Source organism: Thrips palmi, unplaced genomic scaffold, assembly GCF_012932325.1.
Source record: "Thrips palmi isolate BJ-2018 unplaced genomic scaffold, TpBJ-2018v1 HiC_scaffold_3, whole genome shotgun sequence".
NCBI lineage: Eukaryota > Metazoa > Arthropoda > Insecta > Thysanoptera > Thripidae > Thrips > Thrips palmi.
This window is the reverse complement of record NW_023144630.1, coordinates 12,270,239-12,289,734: the sequence shown is the minus strand read 5'-3', so window position 1 is coordinate 12,289,734 and position 19,496 is coordinate 12,270,239. Positions and strand designations below refer to the sequence as shown.

At 46.8% G+C, this 19,496-nt stretch overlaps 1 protein-coding gene across 1 annotated transcript; it reads left to right on the top strand.

The window, feature by feature from the left end:
* Window positions 1-4,061: 4,061 nt before the first annotated feature.
* Window positions 4,062-18,994, top strand: LOC117647888 (serine protease easter-like). Its single transcript, XM_034389862.1, has 6 exons — window positions 4,062-4,118; window positions 14,839-15,037; window positions 15,426-15,534; window positions 15,785-15,978; window positions 17,604-17,714; window positions 18,420-18,994. Exons 1-6 carry the CDS (start codon window positions 4,062-4,064, stop codon window positions 18,734-18,736), a joined length of 987 nt encoding a protein of 328 aa, XP_034245753.1. The 3' UTR covers window positions 18,737-18,994.
* Window positions 18,995-19,496: the final 502 nt, after the last annotated feature.

Below are 19,496 nucleotides of genomic sequence, written 5' to 3'. Positions count from 1 at the left end.
TATATGGCCCAACATGTATTGACGACATATGTGGAAAAGATAATTTAGCAAGATACTTTTCCGATATAAAAAATATGTGGCAAATATATAAATTTCATACAGTGCTCTATATGTAGGCAATATATAGTGTGAATACACCATGGAGTCTGACGACTCGGAGACTTCCTTTACTATGATAAAAGAATGTCAACCTCGCCTTGCGAGGACATCCATTTGAAATCCTACCGTATTCGCCTAGAAGAACTTTTCGCGCTACACCCAAAAAAGACGTTTAAAATTTCCGAACTGTTCCAGTTAACTTGTTAAACAGGATTTCTCAAAATTTCTTGGAGACTTAAACGCATAGAAAAGAACCTTGCCCCTGCTTAATATATGGCGTCAATATGTTTTTCAAGATAAAATCATCTTCAGAAATATAGCCGCCTTTCAACATCGAGTGCCAAGTTTTTAAGAAAAGTTACTTGAAAAGTCTGCCCTCCTCACCCTCCCCCCATCCCCGACGGGCACCGTGTCAGATATTGAAACATACATTTTGCGAAATAATATTACAGGGGGGAATATATGCATCATATATTAACGGGTACCAATATACCCCCATATATAAACCACGCATTGCGCAAGATAATTTGCAATATTTGAACAAGATACAATCATATTGGCAATGCTGAAACTATATGGAGTCATATATTGACACATATTTTCCATATATTTTCCTTTTTGAAAGGGGTTGCTATACGATTCACTCCCCTTCCCCAAAAGGGGCATAAAAAAGGTTTAACTCTTTGAGAGCGTAATTTATATGCCTTCTTCTTACCAGTGCCACGGGGAAAAAAAAGACGGAACGTGTCCGGTCAATTTTTTACCTGGACCGTCCGTACCTTGCTGGTAACCACGGAAGTTCTGTACATTTTTTTCCGTGCCAGTTTACATGAGATCCTTGTGGAGACTACATAGAACCAGTACGGAAGGTAAGGGAGTATGGGCGATTTGTAACAGATTTCGGAATTCTCTATACAAAATTAAAACATTCTGCATATGGGTGTCAAACTTGTGCCAGTTGAGCATCTGGCCCTTCATCTAGACTGTGCAGCTCCATTGGATCAATCTGGAGTCCGTAATCTTTAAATCTAAGACGTTTTCCAAACCCTTGCATGCTGTTACGAATCGCCCCAGCATGGGGTGATTTGTAACAGCCATGGGCCTTTCATAACATCCTACACATTAAATGAAACATCGTCAGGAATGTTATCTCCTCCACCAGCTGTTCTTCGGGTGTCCTGCAGACGTCTAAAAATCTACATTACAAGCTGCCGTTGACCGCCTCAGCATTTTTGAGAGGACAGCATAGAAAAACCTCGCTTAAAAAGGCTTTTCCCGAGCTGTGTAAACGTATTGGAATAAAACAGCAGATGATTCGAGAAATAATTCAAGCATTTAACAGCAAAAACTACTTAAATTCTTGTTTTGAAACGGGTCTGTCATGAATCCCCCCAAATGCCTGTTACGCAAAAAATCCGTCCCTAAATATCATGGACAAAGAAAAAGCAACTTATGCCACGTGTTTACATTGTGGGGGGTCACGCTTCAAGGCCCCAAGGGCTTCAATGGTGCTTCATACCGGGGGACCCCAGACAAAAACTTCCTAGAACTCAAAAAAAAAGATTTGCATGTTTGCCAAAATTTCGGTGTACCCTATATTTCAGACGCCCTCCAAAACTATACCTGAGCACCGATAACATCCGCTTCGATTGTTCAAGGACCCTGTACTTGAAGCAAAAGGGGGGCCATACTCAGATTTTCCTCTGCTCCCTCCATTTAAAATTTAAAAAACGCATTTGTTACAAATCGCCCCTGTTACAAATCGCCCCATACTCCCTTACGTACCTTTCCGTACCCTATTATCCGTACATTTTCCGTACCAAACCACGGAATTGCAAGCACGGGACCGTAACTTCACAAATATTTTTCACGTTTTTGAGCATTTCTCATGGGATTTTAAAAAAGGGCTCCCTTTTCCCTCGAAAAAACATTTCAGGCCCCTGGGGGCTGTGGGGGAGTCGCATGCGGCGGGGGCACGACCCCAACAATGCACAGGTGCAGTTGGTCAACAGGCACAGTCTCTGAAATTTGGAACGCCCTTAAGTATAATTTTCGGTGAAACATCCCCGAAAAATTGATTTCGGAAGAAAAAAATTTAGATATTGTTTTTTTTGACTTGAAAATTTCAGCAAAGTGGGTTTCGGTGAAAAAGTTTAGGTGAAAAGTCGTGATACCCACTGGGGGCACTCGCGGCACGGGGGGCGACGCGAGAGAGGGGAGGGGCAGCGGGTAACGACGGCGGCCGGCGGGTCCGCAAAGCGCGGAAGGCGAAGGATGCGCGGAGCGGGGGGGGCTGATGTGAGGCTAGGTGAGGCGGTGGGGCCGGCCGGCGAGAGCACCATCAGTCCAGGGCCCCTTCAGTTCAGCCCGAAGCGTCCAGCGATTCGCAATGAGGGGGGTTCGAGTTTTCCTGCTCCTCGTCCTTGCCCGCGGTACGCCCGGCTCTTCTTGAAAATTGTTTAAAATCGCTGTTTTTGAAAAAATTTATGAATGAGTGGAGGCCCTTGCTGATGTGTCGTGTCTGTTCCAGCGGCGGCCGCCCAGTTGATGCGTCCCCCACAAAGGGGAGTTTGTTAGCCGCGAACCCGATAAAGGTTTTATCTACAAGGGGGACGGGAGGATTAACACGTTCGCTGCAACGGGGTTTTTGGGGGGAAAAGCCCAGACTGCGAAGGCCTTCCCAGAAATACTATTGACCGCACAAAGCTCGGAAAACCCCACCATTCGACTTCTCATAGGGCCCAAAACCAACGAGCAAATAAAAAAAATACGACCACGGATATTCTCGTATCGCAGTATGGGGCCCTTCCGCGAGTGCGCGGCGCCCAGACGCGATACGAGAACGCCCGTGGGCGTATTAGAAAAATTTTTATTCTGGCCAAAACGGGGAACCAGGAACAGGTGGGGAAAAAACGACCCAATTTTTTGGACCTGCTAGGGTTTTCCCCAATATTTTGGGTTTTGTTTCGACGTCCTGCGACCATTTTCGTACCGCAGCGAACGTGTTAAGGAGTGCAGTACCAGGGAAAAGCGGTTTCCCCTGCAAACTGAATGGGAAAAACATTACGCCAAAATGTGGCGAGACAAAAAGTCTCGCCACATTTTGGCGATACTTTCATGTCTCGCCACAATGGTCAGATTCAAATGTCTCGCCAATTTATGGCGAGACTTTTTTGTCTCGCCAAAAAATGGCCCAAAATTATTTAAATAGGGTAGGCAATGCATGGATTCATAGCAAAAAACATAAACTACTGCATTTTCACAAAAATTTACGAGAAATCATTTCTGATCACCACTGATAGTTTTTGACCCCCCTGGGGACTCTCAAGAGTAACGCTGTTTGTTTCGCTCATAAACCCCAAAAGGGGGCGTCTTCACATAACAGGGCCGCTCACATTCAGTTTCATTGAAAACAGATTGTACTCACAAAAATCACAGTAGCACTGTGGCTATGAAGAAATTTGCAGGCAGGTTGAGAGTTGATTCTCCAATAAAGATTGGGCTACAAACTGTAGCTGTGAGTACTGTACAAATTAGCCCAGAGAACAGATGGTGGGAGACTGTTGATGAACCCTTTAAAATTGTCCACACCAACACAATGTTTGCCCTTCGGTCACTTTCGCCTCTTGCTGGTCTCAACATGAATCTGAAAGAGAAAGAATAATGAACTGAGAAGAGAACAAAGACAAAGTGAAAAGTGAGAAAGTCGACACAAAGCAAAAGCAAAGTATGAGAATCCAGCCAGAGGAGGTTTTGAACCTCGAGTCTAGTACAATCAGAACGGGTCTCTTACAATAATAATTTGCATAAATAAAGTCTCAAATTACCTGCAACAGTTTTGGTCCAGTCCGGGATGGTTCCATGTGTAAGTGCACCAATTACTGTGACAATGGAAAACTTGGGAGCAAAATGCATTGAGATCCCTAAGTATACCATCGTGGAGAAGTTTTCCTAGTCCACCCATGAAGTACAGCGGTCTAACTGAAGATGACGACGATGATCTCACCCCAATTTCTTGGGTGATATGGAGCCTTATGAGGACCCTGTCCTTGTTGAGGGGACGAGGAGGCAGAAGATACAGAAGAAATTGTGGAGTTATGTCACCTTTGGGGAGTGGCTTGGCCAGACACGAAGTATCCCCACATTATGGCGCAGAAATTAATACAACTCCAGAGAGCCACCGTTGGAGAAGTTGCCAGAAGATTTGCAAACACTCTTGGAAAAGAGCAGTAAAAACCTAACACCAGAACAGAAGGAAGTGTTAGAACATACTTAAGACTCATCATGATGTATTGCAAAAGACAACTATACCTTTGGTAGAGTATAATATGGTGTATCGAGCTCTAAAAGTTTATCCATGTCTATGTAGTTCAAGGATGCCGCGTCTCGCTCTTCTAATCTTGCACATTTCTTGCAGTTGGCCGTGCATGGTCTAGCAGGCCGTCTGCTCAATGCATCAGCATGCCCATGTTGATTCCTTTCTCGTGGACAACTTCAAATTTGTACGGCGCCAGCCTTTCAAGCCATCGAGCTAGGCTTCCAGTTGGATTTTTGAAGTGAATCTCTACATTATACCAAGGGCTCCAAAGAGTCTTCATATTGTATCACTGTAAAAATTATTGTGAATTTACGAAAAAAAATTTACAAATCCCTGTAAGGTAACAATAACATTTCGTTATTTTATGAAATATATTGTAGAGGCCGTTTTATGAATTATTCATCACAGAAATCTTCTTAATTTTATGAAATTTGTTGTGAACACCGCCTTATGAAATGGTACGAACGAAATACATCTCAACGTGACAGCAAGATCACAAAATATGAAAAGTTTCCTAAAATTACAACAACAAATGCTTGGGTAATTTCCGTTGCACAATCGCTTGTAAAATTACGAGATATGTGATGCCTTCATCATTTTACAAGATGTTCATAAAACAAAACAAAAACGCTGAAATAAGTTAATTTCCATAGAATCAGCGTGACAAGGTAGAACAAAAGCGGTCCACGTAATTTGGAGCGTGTAAAAAGTTTGTGATTTTACAAACTACTGCGTGAAGAATAATTCATAACTCGTTAAGAAACAAAAAAAAGTTGTAATTTACATATAATTTGTGCAACGAAATTACCCATAAATTGTTTGTAAATTTACGAACTAATTTTTTACAGTGTAAATATCATGTAATGGTGCCTCTGTTTATGGCAAATTCTGACAATTGTTAAATGTTCTGTTATTATTTGCTCTTATCTCTAGATCTGTTGTCCAAACTGACTTTTAATTCCAGATATTTTGAGGATTGTCATTTTGATGCCCAATGGACTTTGTATCTGTCTCCAGTTTCATATTGTTGCTTTTGAATATGTGTGAAAGATCATAATACATCATTGAGCCTCTGAACTATCTTAATTAGAGTAGGTGGACGTGCTTCAATCAATAAAATTGACAGTGAACTAAAAGCATTTGGAACATCATTTTCAAACCCAAACATGGCGCAAAAAAGGGGGAACGGCTTGAAATTGGCGAGGGCTGTGGCTGCAGTGGCGATACCCCGCGCGGACCAGAGCCGGCCGGCCGCCGATACCCCCTGCATCCATCCAGCGGCTAGCGCTTCGGCTCTATGGATGAAAAATTGCGCAGGCCTGGCGGCGGTGACGGTGGCGCGCGGGCCCAGCTGGACCGTCTGAAAATGGTCTTAGTCCGCCAGTGACGTCATAACCCCCCCTACTTCCATCTTGCGCCTGGATGGATGGGGGCACTGGGGGGGTTCTACGACGGTTCACCCAAACTTTTTGATGCCCAGTTGTTTTTTTTTGACGAAAATTAAAATTTGTCATTTGCCTAAAAACGTTTTCACCGCACTAAAAGTGCTTTGCCCAGTGTTTCATTATAGAGGCGCCAGCCGCCCACTGGTGTAACAAAGCATTAAATTATGCCCTTTAAGGGTTAAAGTTTATGCCCCTGGAGCGATGAATCATTAATGCCTTTTGGAAGAGCTTTAAAATTTGTTTAAAATTCCCTTGCAAAATGGAAAATATATGGGCACTATATGGACAAAATATATGGCCCAACATGTATTGACGACATATGTGAAAAGATAATTTAGCAAGATACTTTTCCGATATAAAAATATGTGGCAAATATAATTTCATACAGTGCTCTATATGTAGGCAATATATGTGAATACACCAGGAGTCTGACGACTCGGAGACTTCCTTTACTATGATAAAAAATGTCAACCTCGCCTTGCGAGGACATCATTGAAATCCTACCGTATCGCCTAGAAGAACTTTTCGCGCTACACCCAAAAAAGACGTTTAAAATTTCCGAACTGTTCCAGTTAACTTGTTAAACAGGATTTCTCAAAATTTCTTGGAGACTTAAACGCATAGAAAAGAACCTTGCCCCTGCTTAATATATGGCGTCAATATGTTTTTCAAGATAAAATCATCTTCAGAAATATAGCCGCCTTTCAACATCGAGTGCCAAGATTTTAAGAAAAGTTACTTGAAAAGTCTGCCCTCCTCACCCTGCCCCATCCCACGACGGGCACCGTGTCAGATATTGAAACATACATTTTGCGAAGATAATATTACATGGGGGAATATATGCATCATATATTAACGGGTACCAAGATATACCCCCATATATAAACCACGCATTGCGCAAGATAATTTGCAATATATTGAACAAGATACAATCATATTGGCAATGCATGAAACATATATGGAGTCATATATTGACACATATTTTCCATATATTTTCCTTTTTGCAAGGGTTGCTATACGATTCACTCCCTTCCCAAAGGGCATGAAAAGGTTTAAGCTCTTTGAGAGCGTAATTTATATGCCTTCTTCTTACCAGTGCCACTGGGAGAAAAAAGTACGGAACGTGTCCGGTCAATTTTTTACCTGGACCGTCCGTACCTTGCTGGTAACCACGGAAGTTCTGTACATGTTTTCCGTGCCAGTTTACATGAGATCCTTGTGGAGACTACATAGAACCAGTACGGAAGGTAAGGGAGTATGGGGCGATTTGTAACAGATTTCGGAATTCTCTATACAAAATTAAGAACATTCTGCATATCGGTGTCAAACTTGTGCCAGTTGAGCAGTCTGGCCCTTCATCTAGACTGTGCAGCTCCATTGGATCAATCTGGAGTCCGTAATCTTTGAAATCTAAGACGTTTTCCAAACCCTTGCATGCTGTTACGAATCGCCCCAGCATGGGGTGATTTGTAACAGCCATGGGCCTTTCATAACATCCTACACATTAAATGAAACATCGTCAGGAATGTTATCTCCTCCACCAGCTGTTCTTCGGGTGTCCTGCAGACGTCTAAAAATCTACATTACAAGCTGCCGTTGACCGCCTCAGCATTTTTGAGAGGACAGCATAGAATAACTCGCTTAAAAAGGCATTTCGAGCTGTGTAAACGTATTGGAATAAAACAGCAGATGATTCGAGAAATAATTCAAGCATTTAACAGCAAAAACTACTTAAATTCTTGTTTTGAAACGGGTCTGTCATGAATCACCCCAAATGCCTGTTACGCAAGAAATCCGTCCCTAAATATCAGTGGACAAAGTAAAAGCAACTTATGCCACGTGTTTACATTGTAAAGGGGTCACGCTTCAAGGCCCCAACGGTACTTCGATGGTGCTTCATACCTGGGGAGCCAGACAGAACTTCCTAGAACTCAAAATAAAAGATTTGCATGTTTGCCGAATTTCGGTGTACCCTATATTTCAGACGCCCTCCAAAACTATACCTGAGCACCGATAACATCCGCTTCGATTGTTCAAGGACCCTGTACTTGAAGCGAAAGAGGGGCCATACTCAGATTTTCCTCTGCTCCCTCCACTTAAATTAATAAACGCATTTGTTACAAATCGCCCCTGTTACAAATCGCCCCATACTCCCTTACGTACCTGTTCCGTACCCTATTATCCGTACATTTTCCGTACCAAACCACGGAATTGCAAGCACGGGACCGTAACTTCACATATATTTTCACGTTTTAGAGCATTTCTCATGGCATTTAAAAGGTCTCCCTTTTCCCTCGAAAAGCATTTCAGGCTCTGGGCGCTGTGGCGAGTCGCATGCGGCGGGTCACGACCCCAACAATGCACAGGTGCAGTTGGTCAACAGGCACAGTCTCTGAAATTTGGAACGCCCTTAAGTATAATTTTCGGTGAAACATCCCCGAAAACTTGATTTCGGAAGAAAAAATTCAGATATTGTTTCTTTTGACTTGAAAATTTCAGCATGTGGGTTTCGGTGAAAAAGTTTAGGTGAACGTCGTGATACCCACTGGGGGCACTCGCGGCACGGGGGGCGACGCGAGAGAGAGATGGGGCAGCGGGTAACGACGGCGGCCGGCGGGTCCGCAAAGCGCGGAAGGCGAAGGATGCGCGGAGCGGGGCGGGCTGATGTGAGGCTAGGTGAGGCGGTGGGGCCGGCCGGCGAGAGCACCATCAGTCCAGCCTCTTCAGTTCAGCCCGAAGCGTCCAGCGATTCGCAATGAGGGGCTTCGAGTTTTCCTGCTCCTCGTCCTTGCCCGCGGTACGCCCGGCTCTTCTTGAAAATTGTTTAAAATCGCTGTTTTTGAAACATTGATGAATGAGTGGAGGCCCTTGCTGATGTGTCGTGTCTGTTCCAGCGGCGGCCGCCCAGTTGATGCGTCCCCGACAACGTGAGTTTGTTAGCCGCGACCTGATAAAGTTCTATCTACAAGGGCACGGGAGGATTAACACGTTCGCTGCAACGGGGTTTGGGCGGAAAAGCCCAGACTGCGAAGGCCTTCCCAGAAATACTATTGACCGCACAAAGCTCGGACACACACGTACCATTCGACTTCTCATAGGGCCCACACCAACGAGCAAATAAAAAAAATACGACCACGGATATTCTCGTATCGCAGTATGGGCCATTCCGCGAGTGCGCGGCGCCCAGACGCGATACGAGAACGCCCGTGTCGTATTAGAATTTCTATTCTGGCCAAAACGGGGAACCAGGAACAGGTGGAAAAAGCGACCCAATTTTCGGACCTGCTAGGTTTCCCGAATATTTTGGGTTTTGTTTCGACGTCCTGCGACCATTTTCGTACCGCAGCGAACGTGTTAAGGAGTGCAGTACCAGAAGAGCGGTCCACTGCAAACTGAATGGAAAGACATTACGCCAAAATGTGGCGAGACAAAAAGTCTCGCCACATTTTGGCGATACTTTCATGTCTCGCCACATATGGTCAGATTCAAATGTCTCGCCAATTTATGGCGAGACTTTTTTGTCTCGCCAATATGGCCCAAAATTATTTAAATAGGGTAGGCAATGCATGGATTCATAGCAAATACATAAACTACTGCATTATTCACAAATTCACGAGAAATCATTTCTGATCACCACTGATAGTTTTTGACCCACTGGGGACTCTCAAGAGTAACGCTGTTTGTTTCGCTCATAACCCAAGGGTGCGTCTTCACATAACAGGGCCGCTCACATTCAGTTTCATTGAATCAGATTGTACTCACAATAATCACAGTAGCACTGTGGCTATGAAGAAATTTGCAGGCAGGTTGAGAGTTGATTCATCCAATAAAGATTGGTCTACAAACTGTAGCTGTGAGTACTGTACAACTTAGCCCAGAGAACAGATGGTGGCAGACTGTTGATGACCTTAACATTTGACAGTTCTCCTTTTTCACACGCAGTTTGACAATAGCTCGAACGATTAAAAGACATCTTCGCAACCAGATAACCCAGTTGGCAACAGTCGTCATTGCTCGAAACTAGGAAAAACTAAATTATATCGTTGCAAGTCAAACAATCGCTCAGAGCTGGCAGCCATTTAGAGGCTATGTTTTTGTTTTTGGACGGAAGAGGTTATGGGCAGTTTATGGCGTGACGATTTAGATTCAGATTCGGGTTGGGAAATTATACGCATGACCAAACCAGTATTCGCAGTCACATCCTCACATCTCGTAAACAAAAGTAACCTGAGGAAATGGCCCTGGTTATCATGTTTTCCCTCCCGACTTTGCATCAATAAATTAAGTTTTTTCTAGTTTGGAGCGATGACGACTGTTGCCAACTGGGTTATCTGTTCGCGAAGATGTCTTTTTATCGTTCGAGCTATTGTCAAACTGCGTGTGGAAAAGGATAATTGTCAAAATGTTTTAGTTCATCAACAGTCTCACCATCTGTGCTCTGGACCAAGTTGTACAGTACTCACGCTACATGTTTGTACACAATCTTTATTGGATGAATCAACTCTCAACCTGCCTGCAAATTTCTTCATAGCCACAGTGCTACTGTGATTATTGTAGTACAATCTGATTTCAATGAAACTGAATGTGAGCGGCCCTGTTATGTGAAGACGCACCTCTTTGTTTATGAGCGAAACAAACAGCGTTACTCTTGAGAGTCCCCAGTGGGTCAAACAACTATCAGTGGTGATCAGAAATGTTTTCTTATGAATTTTGTGAATAATGCAGTAGTTTATCTATTTTGCCATGAATCCATGCATTGCCTACCCTATTCAATAATTTTGGGTCATATTTTGGCGAGACAAAAAAGTCTCGCCATAAATTGGCGAGACATTTGAATCTGACCATATTGTGGCGAGACATGAAAGTACCGCCAAAATGTGGCGAGACTTTTTGTCTCGCCTCTCCAGAGGCGTAAAGTCTGACCTTTGGATTTGTAGTGTCCGGTAGAGAAGGTAGTAAAGAGGGCGGAGTATGGTTTGAACCAAATCCAATCCCTACGCCTACTTCCGGTTGCAAAAGTTAAATGAGTGGGTCTGAGAGTGATCGCGAATTCCCTGATGACGACCGCGATGGAGATGAGAGGCTTTCGAAGAAGAATTGTTGCGGCGATTTGCGCTAATCGAACCGCGAGGCCTTGCCCACCACTTTATACGAAAAACAAGAAACAATATAGTGGCCAAAATTTCAATAAGGATTTGGCTTGGCTTGGACTACAGTTGGCCAAGCTCCGATACCCTCTCTCGAAGGTATGACAAGCATGAAAAGGTTTCTTTATTGTACCAAATAGTTGTGAAACTAGGTTAGGTCGCCCTCTCTTTATTTACATCTTTTTCTAAGTCCAGAGGCAAAATCCCATTCTACAAAATGCGCCAAAGATTTTGAAAGGAGTGGAAGGACCAACTTCATCAGAAGGGGAAGTCTGGGCAGGGGGCACTTGCTCTCTACATGCATCTAATCCCTCTCTTTGAGGCTGCCGCTTTCTAGCGGACCACATAACGCCAGAAAGTACACTGTAAAAATTAAGTCCGGAATAAACGACGGATCCTTCGGCAAAAAAATGCCAACGGTTCCTTCGTTAATTTACGAAGCTCTCCGTATATTTACAACAAGGTAGGTTTACCGCCCAGACCGCGTCTTGTCGTACAGGCTTCGCGATGTCTCGCTGCCTGTTCCCTCCACTCCACGCCTGGCGTACCTACCTTGGCCTGCGGCGCTTGCTGCCTGCGGCAGGCAATGGCTTGTCCATTGTCGGTTATTTTTTAACTTGTTGAATGCTGGGGGGCCCCGCCCCCCAGACCCCCCTACATCTAAATAGAGTTGTTTTATCTACAGATAACACGATCTTGACCCTTGTCCCCTTTTAACTTGTCGAGGCTGGGGGCTCCGCCCCCCAGACCCCCCTTTTCCGCCAAAACAAAGTGATCTATCTGCAGAACAGCTCTATTTTTCGCCGTTTTTTAGGTGTTTTTCGGCTATAAAAACTGAACCAGTTGAGCTAGGATGGTGAAATTTCGCGTGTGCCGAGCCAAGGACATACCCAAAAAGTGTGCCAAGTCTCACCGAGATCGGCCGAGCCGTTTAGGATAGTATGCGGACACACAGACACACAGACAGACAGCCTCAGACAGACAAAACTTTTCAACCCCACTGAAGTAACAGGCTTCGCATCGGTCAGCCAAAAACCTTCGTTAATTTTTCAAACAATCTCTGTCGAATTTATAATCCCAATGAAATTTACGAAGCACCTTCGTAAATCTACCAAGATCCTTCGTAAATTTACAGGGAACCTTCGTTAATATACAGAGAACCTTCGTAATTATACGTCTGGAATTAACAACGGATCCTTCGGCAAAAAAAATTGCCAACAGTTCATTCGTTTATTTACGAAGGTCCGCCGTAGATTTACGAAGACCAGTCGTGGATTAACGAAGCCCGTCGTAAATTTACAACAGATTCTGCACATTTACGATTTTTCTTCGTAAATTTACTAATAACCTTCGTAGATTAACGATGAACTTCCGTCAATTTACAAAAGTTCCTGTAGGAAAGAAACATTTACAGTGCACTTTTGGACATTCCCAAAAACCTTCGTAAAATATTCCGTTGTAAATTCACAACAAAATTTTTACAGTGTAAAATAGCTGACTGGAATTGTATCGGCGTGAAGTGCCCTAGAACATTTGGATAAGAGCAAAAAGGACCTGTCACTAGAACACCTAGGCATGAAAACAAAATGAGTCAAAATTATAGCACAAAGTCCACATACCAGCATTTGTAGCAGCAGTCCCAAGAACTTCAGAACTAGGAACATCAGAACTGGTACAGTCTTCATCGGCAAAGAGTCGACGGGTCGGGACCGGATTTCGACTCTTTGCCGACACGAAAACCAAACAGCACATGGTGGTAGACAAAAGCTCCGGTAGTGCTCCGAGCTTGGGAGGGCCATAAAACCATTGTGGCTCGAGCTCGCCCCCGCCGCTTAAGCGGGGACCGTCACATGAAGTCGACTCTTTGCCGGTCGACTCTTTGCCGATGAAGACTGTACCAGCATTGGATTGAACAGCATTGGATTGAGCAGCATTGGATTAAACAGCATTGGATCGCCCAGCATTGTCTCCATCTGAAACAATACACACAGGTCACACAAAGACAGACTACACAGGCACCTAAACCACTGACATTTTGACAGAAAACTTTAAACTTTATATCACTTAATGACCTTCAGAAAATAAAAGTACAGACGGATTGAGACTTGTCTATTGGGACTTCATTGGCACTCGTGGAAATAGCATTTACAGGTTGAACACAGGCTTTGCTAGGATCCGACCCACTGATCTATGTACAAAAGTTTAAATTTCTGGTACTTAATGAGCTTCAGAAAACTAAAATTGGAAATAGTTTGAGCAGTTCAGAGTTGTTCAAGCACTCACGCAATTTACACTGAAGTATAAAATACCTGCAGTAGACGCTTGATGTGAAAGTGGTATTGACAAATTATATGGGTATTCCCCCTTATTCAACGCCTCCAGACGCCGTCTCCTGACCAAGTCTTGAGCATCCATACTGAAATATAAGACAGTTGTTAGGCAATGGTCAACCTCTGCCACTCAAGTGCAAGGGTGCAACTCAAAAGTGCACTTTTGGACATTCCCAAAAACCTTCGTAAAATATTCCGTTGTAAATTCACGACATAATTTTTACAGTGCACTTTGCATCTGGTGAAATGTCAAGCGTTTTGGCTTAATCGTCAAGTCAAAAGTTGCGCTTTCTGGAACGCTTTCCTTAAAATGAAATAAAAACTCCATACCAGAATTTTAATATGTTGTTACTACAACCTTAAGGTAAATTTTCATGCATAGAAATGTATTTTAAAAGGTGGGGTAAGGTCTGCTATTTTGACTTTTCACTAAAACTTATGGAAATTTCTCAGCCTCCAGTGTAAATTGACTGAGGTGGGGTCCATGAACCAAATTACATTGATCTATACTATGACAGCTCTAATCAAACAAATTAGGCCTAAAAAATTCCTATTTCGAACAATGAAAAAATGCAAATTTTCAATGTATTAATTTTACCAAAATGGACCAAAACACAAAAAGTGCCACAGTTCGGCCAAATGTCAATATTTTTCAGCCAAATTTTTTTGGGGTGGTTTTAGACACAGACCCATGATTTAAGACTGTTTCGAGCCATTTCCGAGAGGGTAGGTGTCAAACCTCGTTCAAGTTAACCTACATCCGCCCAATTGTAGATAGACCTTTACTCCAAGGTCTGTCTCTCTCTCACTCTCATCGGGCGTCGTGGAGGGGTATGAGAGAGCCAGTGACGGCATCTGTTCGAAATGAAGGCACTTGTTGACTGACGGCGCTGTTGTCCCCCGCAGTGGCAGGCGAGCGGCAGTGCCCCCTCGGCCGGGCCTGCCTGCCCCTCCAGGACTGCGCGGCGCTGTCGGGGCTGGCGGGGCGTGGCAAGCAGCCCACCCCCGAGGACGTGCTGCAGCTGCAGCAGGCGCACTGCGGCTTCGCCGGCGTGCACCCCAAGGTAGGCACCTTCACGCTTTTGTCCGAGGAAAACGATTCCTGGCGTGTGGCTTCTCTGCAAACTCAACAGTGTGATCAGCACACTCTGTTCAGCGTGTACTCACGAGTACACTCTAACGAGAGTGTACTCAGAAGAGTACACTCGAACGAGAGTGTACTCAGAAGAGTACACTCGAACGAGAGTGTACTCAGATCCTGGAAATACATGCAGTTGAGTACACGCTCGTGGGAGTGTGCTCGTGAGCACCCGCTGAAGAAAGTACACTCGTCAGTACACGCTGAAGAGAGTGTACTCGTGAGAACACGCTAAAGAGAGTGTACTGAGTACACTGTTGAGTTTGCAGAGTACTCCGCGCGGAGGGCAGCCTCCCTTCGCTGGGGCCGAGCACCCCGCACAGTGGTGCGGAGTAAAGACGAGTATACTTTGCGACTGCAGGTGTGCTGCCCCGGCGGCGGGCCGAGCGTGGCCGGCGGTTCGCTGCCCTCCGCGTCCGGCAGCCCCGCCGCGCTGGCCGCCGCCAACCTGCGGCTGCTGCCCTTGGACGAGTGCGGCCTCGCGAACGCCGACAGGATCATCCGCGGCAGTGAGGCCAAGGTCATGGAGCTGCCCTGGATGGCGCGCCTGGGCTACCACTGTAAGTACACCCCTCAAACACCTCCCCCACTGTTATTCAACAAATGTGACGTCACATTCGTTAGAATGTGGATCTTGTCACGTTCGTTTGGACGTGATGTCACATTCGTTTGAATGTTGATTCGCGCTTTAACGAATGTGACACCCGCATCAGACTGCCGCATGATGGCCGAGTCACATTCAAACGAAAGTGACAAAATTCACATTCTAACGAATGTGATGTCACACTCGTTAAATAACAGTGCCGCCAGTGGTTCGTCGCTCTCTCGCACTCACCCCTTCGAAGGGGGGTGCGAGAGAGGCGGAGCGACAAACGGCCACGGCTGTCCTTTTCTTTGGCCTTGATGCCATGGCACGGCCCAAGGGTTGACAGTGTGTGCCCGCCGCAGGGGATGACTACTCCAACGTGTTCGACTACAAGTGCGGCGGAAGCCTCATCAGCGACCGCTACGTGCTCACGGCCGCGCACTGCAGCAACGAGGACACCGGCCTCATCCCGTGAGTTGGCGCCTCCTCGCCTCCCTGCCCAGCGGCTCAGAAGAGTCTCTCTCTGTCGCACCCAAAGGGGTCTCCGTGAGAGTGCGAGAGAGACAGAGCGAGAAACCGCCCGTTTGACTCCCTCGGCTGCCTCCTTGCCTCCCGCTGGCTGGCTGACTGGTCTTTGACGGGGTCTTTTTGACGGGGTCTTTTTCACGGGGCCTTTTTGACGGGCTTTTTTGACGGCGTCTTTGACGGGGTCCTTCCTCAGGGTGTCGGTGCGCCTGGGCGAGCAGGACGCCTCCTCCGAGACCGACTGCTCCTTCGTGTCGGGCAAGCGGGTGTGCGCGCCGCCGCCCGTGGACGTGAACATCGAGCGCATCATCAAGCACAAGAACTACGGCGAGAAGAGCTTGCAGGACGACATCGCGCTGCTGCGCCTTGCCACGGCCGTCGAGTTCACCGGTGAGGCCACCAGCGCGTCGCAGGAGCGCCTCCGGGCGGCGAGGGGGGACTAGCCAAAGGGCACCAACACCGGGCACGTCTAACGTTCAAAATCCCCAACGGGGTGCTTCCCTTTAGAATCTTACATGGGAGAGAAGCGTATTCCCGATCCACCAATGTGAGCGTGCCATTTTCCATACTGGGCATGGACCCACCCGCTGCCTGCAGAGCCCTGCGCATCATCCCTCCCGACCAGCAATCTGGCACCGTCGGTACGAGTGGAGCTAAGCGAGCTAAGCCGGGCCCTTCGCCACGCGGACCGAGCCGAGCCGGGGAAACACTGGCTAGCAGCTAAGTATGGCAAATGGCAAACCACGCGCAGCACTCGCCGCGCGCGCGCTCACGCACTGGTGGTGACGCTTCTTTCTCTGTAGGACTCTGCTTCCCTTCACCCGTCTAATGCAAAGTGACCGCCTCCAAAGCCTTTCATTCCTCTTTACTGAGAAGCCCACCGGGTCGGGAATGTCGTGCTGCATTGGACCCCGTCGCGACAGGAGGAAAAGGAGTTGCGGATCCTTTGATCAGCGACCCAGCACGTGGCACGGCGTTTTTGGGGAGCTCCTGGGATCCGCGTCCCGAGCAGCGCCGCCAAGGAGCCTTCTCGCGCTGATTGCTGGGCGAGGGAAACTTGGCGCTCCGCTGCTGGCGCCGAGAGCGCCGTGCTTGCAGCATGCTTGCAGTGCGTATTTGCCCCCTCCTTCCCGCGCTTTCTGGGACTCCAACATGACCTCCAGCCTGCTGCTTCCTCTCCTCCCCCCCCCTTTTCCTCCTCATCCTCTCCGCCCGCCTGGCTGACTCGGCTTGTGCTTTGAGTGTCTCCGGGCTAATTAGAGTTACGCGTTTTCGTTTCGGGCCTCGAGTCTCTTTGTGGCCCTCCGGCCGAGCGACTTACCAGCAAAGACCCGCCCCCCTTTTCTTCTGACAAACCAAGTCAAGTCCATCGGAGTATCCGTCGAACAAACAACTAACCCGAACTGAAAATGAGCACACCTGCTCCTACACTGCAAATGCAAAGGCGATACTTACTAAAGTAAATTTTTTGGCCATACAATCGAGTATCGCCAATAAACCGGCCTTACGGAAAAGCATTGCCTTCAGAACGGCGATACAAAAACGTATCGCCAAAATTTGGCAATACTTTTGGATATTGCCGAAACCACGGCATTAAACCAAGGTCTTGTCCCCTTGTTTTGTTCAACGTTTACTGCCAAATCGTGGCAATACTCCAAAGTATCGCCAAATTTTGGTGATACTTTTGTGTATCGCCGTGTTGAAGGCAATACTTTTCCGTAAGGCCGGTTATTGGCGATACTCAATTGTATCGCCAAAAAGGTTCTAAAAGTATTGCCTTTGGATTTACAGTGTTGATGAGTTAGGTATGCGTTTGTAGGCGTGTACTGAGCCAAGTATGTATCTGTAGACGTGTACTCAGCTGAGTATGCATCTGTACATGTGTACTCAGCTAAGTACGCATCTGTAAATGTGAACTCATTTAAGTATGCATCTGTAGACGCATACTGAGTACACAATTCAGTTTGTAGAGTTGTGATGTGCCTCTTTGACGCTGACGTCCGTTCGCGTTGCAGACTTCGTGAAGCCCATTTGCCTGCCGGTGGACGCCAAGGACCAGAAGAAGGACCTGACCGGCAAGAAGGTGATGGTGGCCGGCTGGGGTCGCGTGGCTAACGGGATTGGAGGTAAGGGACGCCAAGGTCATCGTGCGTTGCTCCTTGTCTTGACCGATACACGGTAAAATCTTTGTCCTGTTTTACAAGGACCGGTCATCTCAGCTAGGGTCTTGGCGCCTGGTCCTTAGGTAGACCCGTCTGGCTAAGGTAGCTCCTTACCCAAGCGTTTGTTTACATGTCGACATGTTGAGACTATAACCTAATTATACCGATACTCCACGCTCAACAGACGAATTCAACCAAATAAGTAATTAAATTTCATAAAATACCAAGGTTAAAAGTGCGATTTTTTCATTTCGAGTGCCTGTTTGCCTCTGGATGATCCAGTTCATTCACGTCCGTGAAATATGTGAGCGGCTGGAGGAGCGCCGCAGCGTAAACGTTATCCCAATTTCTTTCAGCAATCCTCCCTTTTTTTGGAAAAGCGAGTACGGAACCGGATTCAGCGTTAAATTTTACGTGAGAAAACATGTTACGTTGAGTTCTATTAGTTTATTGTCTGAATTCCTACAATTGGCAAATGTGAGGTTAAAAATGGCGGACGTGAAAACGAACGCGCCGGGCTAGTTTGGCTAAGGAGCTACCTTAGTCAGAGGCGCCTCCCTAAGAACCGAGGGGGGGGGGCATGATTCTTAGCTGAGGTGACCGGTCCTTGTAAAACACGACAAAGTTTTTACCGTGCACTGGTGGCACTGACCCTGGTTCTCCTCGCAGCGGGCGGCAGCAAGGTGCTTATGAAGGTGAGCGTGCCCGTGTCCAGGGCCGAGGACTGCGCCAGCGCGTACGTGCCGCGGCAGCTGGTCATCTCGAGCGAGAAGCAGATGTGCGCCGGCGACTCCACCGGCGACTCGTGCCAGGGCGACAGCGGCGGCCCCCTGACCACGGCCGGCCAGGTGAAGGGCACGCCGCGCGTGGTGCAGCAGGGCATCGTGTCCTTCGGGCCCACACACTGCGCCACGAAGGGCACCCCCGGCGTCTACACCAAGGTCGCGCACTACCTGCCCTGGATCCTGCAGAACATCGAGCCCTGAAGACCCGCAACAACTTCGGCCGCTTCCTTCGTCCGGAGCCTGGAACCGCCTGCTTCGCCAGGAGTCCTCCCTTCAAAAGACTGATTGGCTGCGCGATGGCGAAGCCTCACTGTAAAAAATGTTGCAAATTTTTAAACCCCATTGGCATGCGAAATTTTGCCACCCAATGTACAGAGACTCCACTTGCACCCAGTGGGTTGCAGAAGGCCACTGTACCAGCCCACTAAATGGAATACATCGACCCGTTGGACAGCGAAATTTGCTATTGTGTCGTTGAAATCCGTACATCTGAGGCGAAATTCATGATTTGGGTGATTTTGGCTCTGAGCTCGCCCACATGTCTAAATTTATAGCCCAGGTGGCTAGGAGATTGGGGGCGCCTTGATTCCTCCACAAGAAATCGCTCCAAAGTGGTTTGGACGAAAAGTCTGGCGTCAACAAGAGTACGTCCAAAATTTTGGAGCAGTTTTGCGCGTACCAGTAAACACGTCCACAACATGGAGGTGTCTTGCATTGTGTCTCTTGATGCGGGAAACACATCCACGGCTCTACACGAAATTCTATCCACGCACGGTTGGTTGTGGAGGTAAATAACATGTGTACGCCCGGTCCGAAAACTCATCCACGGTACCTTAGCGATTTTACCTCCAAAGTCGCAGGGTGCGTTGCCCAATACCCTTACTGGTCGCCTCCAGTACTTCTACTAGAAACACGTCTAAAGATGATTAGAGGAAAATATGCTTCTACGGCATCTTACCTT